Consider the following 13,549-nt stretch of genomic DNA (forward strand, 5'->3'; position numbering starts at 1 on the left):
ATATATATATATATATTACAGTTGACCAACAGCTTTATTTACCATCCTTTAGAATCTGACCCAAAGACAATCTGGACAGCAGGTTGGTCTTTAGCTGCCTATAATCTGTAATCAGTTTTGACAGGTGGATGCAGGTCTAATCTCTGCCCTCTGCAACACTTTGCAACAGGTTCATGCTAATTGGCTTCTAAGAGGGGAAACTGTCTTTATGAAACCTGATTCTTGTCAGGAACACCTCCATCTTGTTTAACTTTAATTAACTGCTAATGGCTTCAAACTCAACATCTCATAGCGTGTTGCTTCTAAAAAGATTTTGCTGTGTTAATTTGTTAATTTGTTTTAATTTGCAAGCATTGTTATTTATTGTAAATTACAAAAAAAAAAAAAAAAAACTTCACAACATTTATCAAAAATGTCGCATTCCCCAAAGAAAAGGCAGATTAAGGGGAGCAGAGTCTGTCCACTCCCTTCACTTCTTCCAAAGACAACAAACATGGTGAAGAAGAAAAAGAAAAAAGACTAGGCTTGGCTGCCTCCTGCATCCAGCTGGTCTCTCCTCTCTGGGCTCTTTTCTTGTTGTTCAACCACTGTTTTTGTGTGGAGCCGCCTTGTATAGATGGGATTTTAATCTGGCCCTCTAGAGTGATGCCATGGAAAAGCTTTAGTGGTTTTTTGGAGCTGCTGAAGAATGAGAATTTTTCTTCTCTAAAACTGTAGCTCAAGGATAAGATCGCATCAGAAAATTTCATCTTTCAAAGTTTGGGGAAAACTAYTTATCCCTTTATGTATTAAGGTTAAAACCTTCACCCACATTTTGATTTGAAAAACATTTTTATTTGTATATATTTGTCTCATTTTGAAGCACATTTGTTAAATAAGCATTCTTGTTTTATAATGTTAGTTTGGCTTGAAGATCTTGCAGCGTTTATCGAAGCATGTCTTTGCATTTGTCCAAGAGCCCTGTTGGACCCTGGTTTTGTATTAAAACTATCCAATACCTGGGCAACAGGGCTAATTTTGGAGAGCAGGATGATGATRATTAACTGGAAACAGTGAATCATTGCCCACTGACATCATGGTTACAGTGACTGCCATTCGTATACATACCCCCGTCCCAGTGTTTAAGCAAACCCTCACTTTTCAACTGACCAATGGTACTGTATGTCTGCATTTACAGCTCCCCTGGGGTAAAAAGGGCCAGTCAACATTTAAAAAAGGAGTCAAGCTTCCTTACTTCCTTCTCTGTACCACAGTGTCATTTACGGGTCTTCAGTGATGTACTTCACTTGTATTACCAGATTCACTAAGTCTGATCTAATTGAAATCATGCAGCATATACRGGGAAGCTGAGGGATTATGTTTCAGTGGAGGGAAAATCCCAAGCAGGTTCATAAAGCAGCTTGTAAATCAAGGGGAAGGAAGGAGCAACAGGCCCTCTAGGTATGCAGCATCTCTGCAAGGGGTGMTGAGGGAAGATTAGAAAGTTTGCAAGGTGAATCACTGACGGAGGTCATTATCCTACATCTGGAATCAACACAAGAAGAATTTATTTTTCATTCAAAATCACGTAACAGGAAAACTGTTGAGCAGGGATGGTTCTGACCAAATATAGTCTGTCTGGTTATTTGTAAACCATCAGGCTCCAGGTCACGTAATTTCTTTGCCATTTTGTGACTAAACTCTTGCTGAGTCCCAATTCAGTGGTTGTAGCCTGCCTAGACCACAGTTCATGGAGGCCGYAACCTTCGCGGCCCGTGTAGACTGCATTAAACGAGTAAGGGGTCTCTGCAGTAAGTTTTGTCCTGTGGGCGGAGACAGCCCTACTTGTGATTGGCGGAGGTTTCGATGTGGGCGGAGATGGCCCAAATGACGTGATTGGTCAGATTGATGGTGGGGTTTGAGGAGGGTGGAGGCAGTGGGGAGTAGCTTGATCGAGCTGGGCAGGAAGYAACAAGTTTTTTAAGATTAATTTTAGTCATAACTTGAGAAAGGAAAGTACTAGCTGCACAAAAAGGAAAGTGCTAGCTGCACAAAATTTGAACATCATACATGTGAAAGGATGTGTAACAATACGGCTTGGTTAAAACATTCCTAACCAGCCTGTAAAATGATCGCTAAAAATCAGTATTTTTTTACAGGTTGGTTAGAGATGTTTTGACTGAGCCATATTGTTACACATCCTTTCACATACACGACTTTCAAATTTCGTGCAACTAGCACTTTCTTTTCTTAAGTTATGACTGAAATGAATCTAAAAAAAAGTTACTTCCTGCCCGACTCGACCAAGCTACTTCTCRCTTCCTCCAGCCTCAAACCCCACCGTCAATCCGACCAATCRCGTCTCTTGGGCCATGTCCGCCCACATCAACACCTCCGCCAATCACGAGTAGGGCCKTCTCCRCCCACATCAAGACCTCCACCAATCACGAGCAGGGACGTCTCYGCCCACATTAAGACCTCGGCCAATGACGATTTGGGCCGTTTCCGCCCACAGGACAACACGTTCTGCAGAGACCCCTACTTGCATTAAACGGCTGTGAAATGAGACGGTCTAGTTCGGATGGCATATCTTTGGGTGACCATGCACTACCCTGTTAACAATGTGATATGTTTTATATCATGTGCCTTCAGACTGGGGGTGGAATCTTAACTAACACCTTAAAGTTTGGTACAAAAAGACATTAAGTTGGGAAGAAGAGATCAAGGCAAGATACAAAAAGACACTTGTAAAGCAGTTCATTTTATTACCCACAAAATCTGGGTACAAAGTGTTTTAAAATCCCAACGTCAAGTGGCAAATGAACAAAGAACCCATCATACAAATCACCACTAAGGAGTATTATGTGGTGTTATTGTACTCCATCATCAGTGATTGGCCTAATAGTGTAAGCATTAATAGATAAGTGTACCAGCCAACACATTAAATCATTAATAGTGGTGATAGTCAGGGGTGTAATATGCCCAGTGGTCTTGCCCCAAGCTATAGCACCACAATGCTCCTGGGGTTGGCATTATCTACACTTGTCCCTCCAGTGGGTTGGCTTGACAATTCTTTGATGGCTTCATCTGCCCACATTGCATTGCTGCTCTGTCATCACTATTCATCGCAGTAATATCTCGGCACTTGGTGTCTYTTTTTGTTAATACTGTATTTATGGAGTCAGTTTGTGAAGTCTACAACTTGCCCTTCCACARTGACAGCAGAAGGAGCAGAGGTTGTTCACTGTGCAGGGAAACGGAGCTGACACAATCAGTTAGACCAATGACAAGTGGGCTAGAATCTTAAGTGGTTTATGGAGAATTTGTCCCACTTGAGCGGTATTAGTAAGTTTTACATTCAAGGATTACTCCTCTTATGACACGCTGTGGCATGTCAGTTGGATGTTTTAAGTCTTTATATTACAATTGCTTGTTTTAGCATAAAATCCTTCAGCTCTTTATCATTTAAACCCACATGCATTACCTAAAGCTCAACCCTTGCGCATGAAGTGCCTTTTTTTTTCTACAAAAAGACAAGTAAAGACTTGGAGAGGTTATATATAGTTTTTTTTATTATTATTTCTGAGTACTTGTACAGTGTATAAGAACAGAAGCAGGACCAACCAATATTCTTTGGGACTGAAATCTTGGCTTTGCAGTTTTACTCATTTCGATGAGCTCAGCAGGCTCAAATAGACCACAGGGTAAAATGTTAGAGTAAAAGGCAGTAAAAATATTCCAGATATTTTCAATCTACTTTGCATCTGTGTGTGTGAGTATACTGTAACAGAGCCTGGGCCTTCAAAGTTGTCTGTCAAATGGTGTCCCAGGTGTCCTTAAGCTCCTTCCACTCAGACAAACAGGCATCCATCTGGGAACATAATGAGATTGTCTTCCTGGTTTAGCCGCCTGAGGGGGTAACAGGTTAGTGGAGTGTGACCTTTTGGCCACCCGTTTTCCACTTTCAGGGTCTTCAACTGTCAAGGACACATGAATCTGTATGCATGCAGTGTCTCTTCTGTTTACAYCAGAAAACAGACCTGGTGCAGTTTTATTTTATTCCACACAACCAAGTTTTTAACCTACATCTGTAGGTTCTGGGCGTGTCTCAAGAACCCTATAATTTTCCAATGAGTCACTTTTGGGTGTTGATTTCAGTACTTTTGAGTCTGCAAGTCCAGGCTGTGAAAAATATTTTTCCTTATTTATGCCTAGCTATTAGGAGATTAAGGAGAAACAAAGAGACACGTTTACCTTTCTGAAGTAATTCTGTGGAAAAATTACAATTAGTATCGWTTAATGAAATTTTAAGTAGATGTGTTCAAATATTTGAGCATTATTTTCTACCGTTAAAAAAAATAGAGCTATGGAAACAAATCTTAATGTCTCTTGTCTTATTGATCACGTTTACATGTAAAGGCTGCCCAGGTATATTTGGACCTTATGATTCTGTCACATTTTTCCTATGTGTATTTGTCAAGAAATTCAATTATGATTTTCATTACATTGTCTCTGGGCCCTGTGATGGACTTGCGACCTGTCCAGGGTGTACCCCGCCCTTCGTACTGTGACTGCTGCATATGGGCACCAGTGACCCACGCAACCCTGAAAAGGAAGAAGYGTGTACAGAAAATGGATGGATGGATGTCTCTGGAAAAAAATAGATCAAATGCCAATGAAATTGCAAATAAATAAATAAATAAATAATATAGGATATTTTATTGAGCAGAGATTATGTACATTTCTCATTTATAAAATATTTTTTTTAAAGTGTACATGATTTTGTTTCAGTTAAAGTTAGTAAAATAATAAAAAAAATACAAGGTCTTCAGTTTTGGAATTGTTTGCCAAGAGAAAAAATAAGCAGCAAACTTATGGACTGTTTCACTCAAAAAATACTACTACTAGCATTGGTTATTCTTTTTCATTTGTGTATTCTTATTGATCTCCTGTTATTTGTATTAAAGGTATGGTCTGATCGTTTTGAAATGATATCTGATATGGTAGATATGAATAGTTAGTTCCTTATCAGCCATAAAGTGAGTTACAGAAAATGATCCCTGTTTTTTTGTTTGTTTGTTTGTTTGTTTGTTTGTTTGTTTGTTTGTTTGTTTGTTTGTTTTTTTAGGCAAAGAATGCTGGTTTGATAATTGTGAGACTTCACAACTGATTAATTTCCTACAAATTTTATTTACAGACGAACAGTTGCATTATTTGATAAACAGATAAACTGAGCTGTACTAAAATATACATTATTAATAGTGTCTATGGATGGTAATTCAGATGATGATGATGAATTTCTCTCCTGGTAATTCATCGGCTGTTGTTTCTTCCCAACCATAGTCATAGTTTTTATGTTTGTATAAGAATATTTTCCTTCACTCTCGTTGGTTACACTGAATTCAGACCTGATTTTTGTCTTCGTGTTTGATATTTTTAAGATTGTTGAGCACCGTGTCTCTGTCGGTTTGGGATGTTTCGACCAGTTCAGKTCGTTTGATTTGAGTTATTTTTGTTTTCTGTTGTTACTTGGATAAATTCAGATGGTTAATGCAAAATAATTTTTTTCTCCTGATACAGTATATACTTTTTTAAGGGAACAGTATTTTTACAGTCTTTATTTTACAGTTAAAATATATGTTTATTAAATAAAGTCTAATGTTACAACTAATCAYGGATCCCTTTAAATGATGTTTTAACTTGTCTTCATGCTAAAAGTTTCAGATTTTTACAAGTTTTTAAACTAATTTAACTTTCAAGTAACTTATTTGTTCATAAATCATTTAAGCAGCATTATTTAATTTATTGCATATTATTTATTTCACCTGTCCGTCCTTTTTCTAAAYGTAATCATTTAATCCTGGATGCTCAGATAGGCTTTAGCTTGACAGGTGTTCTTTGTGTGTGGCAGGAAGATCTGTGTGCACTGTAAGTGTCGCCGTGAAGAGCATGCAGTGACAGCCATGCCTGTAGAAATGGAGAAGACGGTCACCAAGCTGATGTACGACTTCCAGAGGAACTCGACATCTGACGATGACTCAGGCTGCGCCCTGGAAGAGTACGCCTGGGTACCTCCTGGACTAAAACCTGAACAGGTATTTGTAACTTTCCTCTCATGCTGATATGACCCAGTTAGCCTTAACACTGGCACACACTGAAATCTCTGCAAAGTTCTCATACCACCAATAACGTGTTTCACTTCTGTAATTTCAAATATGTGGAAGAAAGAAAATCCTTGGCAATATTAGTTTTGTACAACATAATTTTTTTGCACCTAGAAGCTTGTAAATTTTAACACATTTTCAGACCAATGTGCTATACAGGTAGTAAAACTTCCAAGTGCTACAGTGTAGTGTCTTTGTGTTGTAATTGTTCACTTAGGCCCCATGTAATAGCTCGCCTGTTGTGCTGACTGCACCTTCTGCGGGGCTAATGGACAGCAAGGATTACATGGCTTCAGCTGTCAAATTAATCTCCACTTCTTTCCGCCTGCAAACATGTTTACAGTAGGTGTCTTGGCCCTCACAAACACTGGGTCAATCCTGCCTAACGCGTTCACCAGCCTCGTGCACGCTGAAGCAAATCCGCCCAAATAGTACTCACGCTGAGCTGTAGGTGTTCACGTGTGGGAGGGTTCCCAGTTTAATTGGACAATGGGGGGGGGGATTTGGAAGCTGGTTTCATTTTGTTGTTGAGCTGAGTCAATACGCTGTTGGCAAAGCTCCCCGTTTCCCTATCTGAGGTCTGAGAGCAGCTTTTTTTATTGTTATTCCTTTCCAGGGCGACACTTCCTGTATAACCCAAAACTGAATGAAGTTTTTGTGTGGTGGCAATAGGATCTCACAGATRATGAGATAATGATGAGAAATGGGCAAGGTGATACTTTTTAAAGTGATAGTCTCGATCTTTTGAAGTGCAGTTTTGTGGAAATGATGGACAATTATCAACTAACCTGTAGAAAACTCTTTAAAATACCTTAGTCTAGCAAAGTGGAGCTAATGGCTTGTATGTACAGGGGTAAAATGACATGTACCTCAGCTCAGGCTGTATTAACTTCAGGTTTGAGACCATGTTGCATTGGGAAGGACATTTGACATAAAACAATTGTTGCGACCCCTTAAAAAGGGAGCTGCTGAAACAAAAATCTATGTAAATAACACTGTAATACACAGATTTAAAGATTTATAATTGTCGTTTGCATGAACTACTTTGACATTTTGAGACTGGAGTTGTTTTAAAACATCAGTCCAATTTAGTCTTGACCCTGTTCTGCCGTTATCAAATTAGTCCTATCAGGATCTACAACAATTAACAGCGATTGTTTATAASTGTTCCACAAAGCCCCAAGTTCAAAGAATCTTACCAAACACCTTGATAAAGATATGTGAGAATTTGAGGGTTAGATGAGTTCCAAGCTGGATCAGGGTCCTTTTGTYCCAACCTGTCGTTTTAAGGCTGTGAAGCTTTGAAAACTTGTTGTGCAGCTTTTTGCATAGGAGCAGATTTAAACAAAAAGATGAAGCTGAGGATCTAAATGGTGGGTTTTAGATTTCCACACTGGGAGCCAAAGCTCTTTATTAGACTGCTATTCAGCCAGCAGTGACATGTAATGAGAGATTCTTCTGCAGCTGTATAACTTTTAGTTAGAGATGTGTGAGATGCTATGAAAGTCTTGTTTCTGTCTTCAAACCCTGTTTAGAGATGTCTTTCCTAAATTAAAGTTTTGCATTGTGTCAGGAATGCCTCCACTCCTCCCTGTTTTTTTTTTTTTTTTGGTCCTTTTAAATAAAATTATTGGATGTTGCCCAGTTGGAGTTCATCAAGGCCGAGACTGTTTCTCAGTAGTGGCGCTTTTTTTTTTTATGTAGCAAGAGCTTCGGTTTAATATGCAGACTGCGCTCAGCACTTACAGGAATCTGATTTTAATCTTCAGTCAAACATGAGGTATGCTTTGCAGCTTCTTACATGTGGGATATTTATGTGAGCAGAAATTTGATTGAGAGAATGTAAACTAAATGCAGGTCCCGGACCTGTGGCTTTGGAATGGATCAGTTAAGTTTCAAAYGGCACCGAGCCCTCTGAAAGAGAACCAGCGGCGGTTTGACCTGCTCCTAAATAGACCTAAACACAACTAGAACAATTCCAGTGAAAGGTGGGGGACAGTAAAACTGTCAGATGCTGCCATGATTACAGCTGTCTGACTCGGCCGACTTGAGAAATTGTGGCTTTTCTCTTTTCCTGTCATTCTAAGCTGATGTTGGTGATTTGTACAGCTTCTGGGTACATTTCCAAAACATTTCTCACAGACATTTATGGTCCCTGTTGGATGGATTGTTGAGATCCTCTCTGTTAGATCTGGTGCTGCCCTCAAGTCAAATGTTTTGTTTTATGAGCAAATATCTCCAAAGTTGATCGCATTCCCATCAATGTGACTGTGTTGTTTGGTGACCTATGGCCCACATATGGCTGCATAAAGAGGCAATTTCTCTAAGACTGCAAGGGAAGCTCAGCTTCCCCTAAAATGTAAAAAAAAAAAGATAAAATATACACTGTTGTGTGTTCATGTCATTGACTAAATATGCGCTACAACGTGCTCAACTTTTGTTCAGAATCAGCTTCTTATCACTGGTAACGACGTGGCTTTCCTCATTTCCCTCATTTCCGCAGCTTCACGGTGCTTTAAACAGTCGGACTCTGAGCGTCTACAGAGCTCATTAGCGATGCAAAGACTGCAGCTAAACGAGATTGGATCATTGGATAAATGCTGGCTTTGTCCCGCCCATCGGACGCTGAGCGTCTCAGGGGGTCTATGGAGTAGGGGGCTGGGTCGGACGCTCATTGTCTGCATGATTATTGGATGATCTGTCGGAGGCTGAATCCCTTTTTGATTGACAGCGAAATGAACGAATCAACGATCTTTTTGGTGTAAATATGCATGGGAGCAGTTTTTAGTTTCGTTTCTGTTCTGAGTTGAAGCGGAGACTTAATTAATCCTTTTAGCAGCATTTTCTTTGTTAAAAACGACTAGCAACAAATCGAGCTTCTATTTCTGGTGTTATTTCTGTAGCTGCTTATGTTTGGAGACTGACTTCTATCACTCTTTCGGACTTCTTCTGTCCAGCGGGGGCTGCTGAGCCCCTTCACCATCATAAAACACTCACAGACGGACACACTTCACAATAGCCTCGTGCCAGTAACAAGCTGCACACAATAGCAGTTTGAATGTTGTGGACCGGATTTTGGTGAAGCCATTATAGTCTTGTTTACAGTGAAAAACTTAGAGTTAAACAGCAGGGCTGATCAACTCCTTGGATTAATTTGGTGCAAAAGGTGGGGAAAAATAACAGGTCTTTTCAGCTGTCCTGGTATGACAAAGTGAGCTGGCTGCTGTAAAAGACTATAGAATAATCTGGAAAATTACTATAAAAGCATTGGATCAATTAATTCCTTTAAAAAAATCAAAGCAAAATTGTTAAAGAAATATGAAATTGTTTAATTTGTAATGAGTCATTGTTTGAGGAGTTGAATTTTTTTGTTTTGTTTTATTATTTGGTTTATTGTTTGAAATTAATATTTTTTGTAAATAGGAGCAGATATCATAAGATATATTTCTTTTTCTGCTGCCTCATTTTATTTTATTTATATTTTGTTATATGTAATGTTTTGTTTTTAAAAAGGAAATGAATAAATACTATAAACAAAATGATCTGTGACAGGGTCACAGATCATTTTCTTGAAAAGGAACGGAGGGTAAAATTTATAACCCACACATTTTATGATGTAGGCCGAAACTGAGCTTCCTCTTGTTGAAAGACCAACATCCGCCACTGGTTTGTGGCCTTTTGTAAATCTACAAGTAAAGGTAGACAGTTGATCAGTCAGCTGGTTTCTGCAATTTCGAAAAATCGGTATTGACAATGCCAGCGCAAGTTAGGATGGTTAAGTGACAAACATACAGTATCTGTGGGCACCGCTTGTGATATTACACCTTAGTGTCAAACAAACAAGACCAGGAGGCCTTTTGTTTATAGCTCAGGAGCTTTTTGGAACAGAATGCTATCAGATCCTAAAGTAAGTTGAGCAGAACTGAATGTGAACTTTTAAAATAATATATGAACAAAAAAAATGACAAACATATCTTCTTTTTGACCTTTTAGGTTTCTTTATTTCTAAATATTGCTATTTTTATTGAAAAACCTGTATCATTTCTACCTTCAAGCCAATGTAAAATTAAAATAAAAGATTTCCTTTAACTTTAATTATGCATGTTTAATGGTTAAGTGTAATACAAAGAGATAAATTGCAGTGAAAACAAATAAAATGTAAGCAAAAATGTAAAAAAAATGTTCCAATAGGCTCGAAACCATTAAATTAGAGTTAAAATTGAGAATTTTAGTAAATGTTGATGTTTTAGTAGCTGAAAGTCAATCAACACATCGCAATGTCATATGACTTTGTGCATGCTTTTCTTTTCAAGGTCTGACTAAAATGGCTAAAACTTGTTTCTCAGCCTAAGGTGAGGTTAGTATAAAACTCTGGCATGAAAGGTGACAAACGGCGTGCATTCCTTCAAGGAATCCTAGGCCTCTAATAATTATATGGTTTCACCAAACACAACTCCAGAGTTAATAACACAGCTGCCTTTATAGAAACGCAGCAGACATGTTTAATGTGTGAAAATGTGTTTTACAAACAGTCACTTGTAATGACTGCATTTCATGAGGCAGAAAAGGTCAGAACCTCATTCAGTACAAGCAGCCAAGTGTTCAAACTTTGGACACCTAAAGTTTAACCACTCAGCTGAATACAATGAGTTCTCTCAGCCAGCCCTAAGGCTCCATCAGTGCAGAAAACATGGGAGGGGGCTTTAAAAGGCAGGGGAGACGTTTCTGCTGGACAGATTTCAGGTTAAAATAATTCCAGTGAGGGTAACCTAATTCTTCCACTGGATGCCCACTTTAGGATTTGATTGAGACGATGGACGTTTTGTCTGTTTTATCCTCTCACTACATATTTGACAGCATTGTCAAACAATTTACCATCTTCTACAAGATATTTTATTTGACATTATAGCTGCTGTTCTTACAACAGACACTTGAGTTCTTTCTTTCCCAGTTATTGTTCAGATTCACTGATTTGGCATTGATTTAAATGACATAGGCCCAGTTTACACGTGAACAATCTTTGGAAACATTAAGTGTTTTTTTCTGTGTTTATTGTGGCAAATAAACATGAAAAACATATCAGCATTGCTGTCCTTGTTGAATCTGCCATAGTTTCCATAACAGGCAAGGTTATGATAGGTAATGACAAACTATTGTATTTTTGCTTCAAATTATTGTATTTTGACCCAAACTATGGTATGTGCTGAACGAGGATGGACTGTTTTGGAGTGAGGAGGTTATAAGATGTGTAGTGATTAGAGAACATGCGCAAAAAAAGAGGGGGAGTTGAAAAAATATATTTAAAAAGTGTTAATTATTGTATATTTGGCAACATTGATCCCAGGTGATTAAACACTGAACAGACACTTCAGTCTTGAACATATAAATGGGTACATTTAAAATTGTAAATACCATTATTTGGGCCGAGTATAAGGGTCCGTCTGCTCTTTCACTTTAAAAGCTTCAGAGGACATGAACGATATTGTGCACAAGAACAGCCACATAGCAGCAAATAAGCTACAGTTTCACTCAAAATTGGTGTCTTGTAAACTGTTGCACTGACTGTTTTTTGTTTTAGTTCTGCTTGAAAATGCATTTATACCCAGCATTTTCAAACCACTAAAGGGATAGTTCACATCTTCACAAGATTGGTAGTATTAAAGCGAGCCCTGCTGTTCCCACTATGAGTAACATCCAGTTTGCAGATTTTGCAAGATGCAGTTTCAGCATCATTGTTTTCCATTGAAAAGTGTTCCCACACTGTGAACATGGCTGCATACTTGTGTGCATCTTGACTTCTTAACGGCAGTTGTAAAGAATGATGATGCTGAAAACTGGATCGGCCCGATCACATGACTAAATCCGATTCTACCCGATTTTCAAAATTGTCCATACCTGCCACCGATACCGAGTATTTGATCCGGACATCCCTTAATAATGTTTAAATAATAAAAATGTTTACTCTTTAACAGTATAAATTGCTATCAAAAGACAAAACATTACAAAACTGGAAATTCTGTTAAAAATATAATCAGTGGGTTTATTGCCTCTTGTGGTGTTTTTTTTTTTTTTTTTTTTTGTGTGCGTCGTCTTTGTCTCACCCTCATTTTCTGACTTGTATAATATCAGTGTTCACTAACCACTACAGAGAGGCTTGTCAAAGGAATGCCAGAGCTGGTGTCTAGTTTTGTTTGGTTTTTAGCAGCAACAGAAACCAGCTGTGAGAAGCGATCTCTCTTGTCACCCACCTCAAAGTCTTTCTGCTGGCCTTTAAAAACACGCCCCCTTCTGTTCAGTTTGAAATTCTGTGTCTTTAGTTTTGTCTGTTTTCAATTAGCTTTTTCGTAACAAGCTGCTTTTCCTGAATCTCGCTGAAAATCTCGTCTATAACACGCCCGTGTGTGTTTGAATCTTCTCCTCTGGGCTTTCATGTTTAATATCTATCCCTGTTGTTGGAGGTGTGCTTTGTGCTTTGTCATTAGCTCTGTTTGTGTTTATTTATCAGGGCTAGAGTCCTGTCAGTCCTTCATGAGCTATCATATGATGTCAACTCTAAGTTCGCCTCCACTCCAAGATCGTTCTGCTGCAGTCCCTCGTCCACACCAGCAGTGCAGAAGTTGTTGGGTTACACCTCCCAACTGCAAACCTGCTTCTATGAGGCTGTTTTATGGACCTGCAGCTCTGTTTTTTTTATTTTTTATTATTATTCGGATGCCTCGGCTTGAAGACTGTTTACCCTGAAGATGTTTTCAAAGACAATGGAATCCTAATTGGGGCCTTTGCTCACCGATGCACGTCGGGAGCATTCAGGTTAATCTGTTTTTGCCTGCCAGACTTGGCGTTATTGGGAAGGACAGAGCTGATGGCTTCTACTCAGTAAATCCATTCACCAGGGCAGCAGGTCATCAACACAGACACCAGCTAGTCAGCATGTATCGATCACAGACAGCGTTTCCACAAGGACACCAACATTTGCTTTGCTCTGTTACGTTTGTCTCATGTAATTCTTTTTTCTTCTCCTTTTTTTAGTCTTTTTCTCTCTTTTTTTGCCACTTTCATTTGCACCTCTTCTCCTCCTCTCATTCTGACCTCTGTCCTCAGATCTTCCTTTTTAGAACCAAGTGGTTTTATAGGGTTGCTCCTCCCCCTCAACTGACCTTTCTTAAACCCCGGCTCCACAGTTACGAAGTAATAAAGGAAACTAATAAATAACACAGAGATGACACTCATTGTCCTCCTTTGGAATGTAAAGAATGCTCAAGGAGTTAAAGTCCAGATTAGCATTAATTTGCTGCAGCACACATTCGGGAGCACATGCATTTTTATATTCGTGTAGGTTATTCACTGGTGTGTGTGTGTGTGTGTGTGTGTGTGTGTGTGTGTGTGTGTGTGTGTGTGTGTGTGTG

At 38.9% G+C, this 13,549-nt stretch overlaps 1 protein-coding gene across 3 annotated transcripts in view; it reads left to right on the top strand.

The window, feature by feature from the left end:
- prickle2b (prickle homolog 2b) overlaps positions 1-13,549 on the top strand; it is a 138,512-nt gene that overhangs the window by 114,460 nt on the left and 10,503 nt on the right. For all 3 annotated transcript variants that reach the window (XM_014009866.1, XM_014009868.1, XM_014009867.1), the window contains one exon: positions 5,891-6,074. In XM_014009866.1, the coding sequence (XP_013865320.1) occupies positions 5,891-6,074 (184 nt within the window). The remainder of the gene's footprint in view (positions 1-5,890; positions 6,075-13,549) is intronic.

This window comes from Austrofundulus limnaeus, unplaced genomic scaffold, assembly GCF_001266775.1.
Source record: "Austrofundulus limnaeus strain Quisiro unplaced genomic scaffold, Austrofundulus_limnaeus-1.0 Scaffold62, whole genome shotgun sequence".
In the NCBI taxonomy this organism is placed as follows: domain Eukaryota; kingdom Metazoa; phylum Chordata; class Actinopteri; order Cyprinodontiformes; family Rivulidae; genus Austrofundulus; species Austrofundulus limnaeus.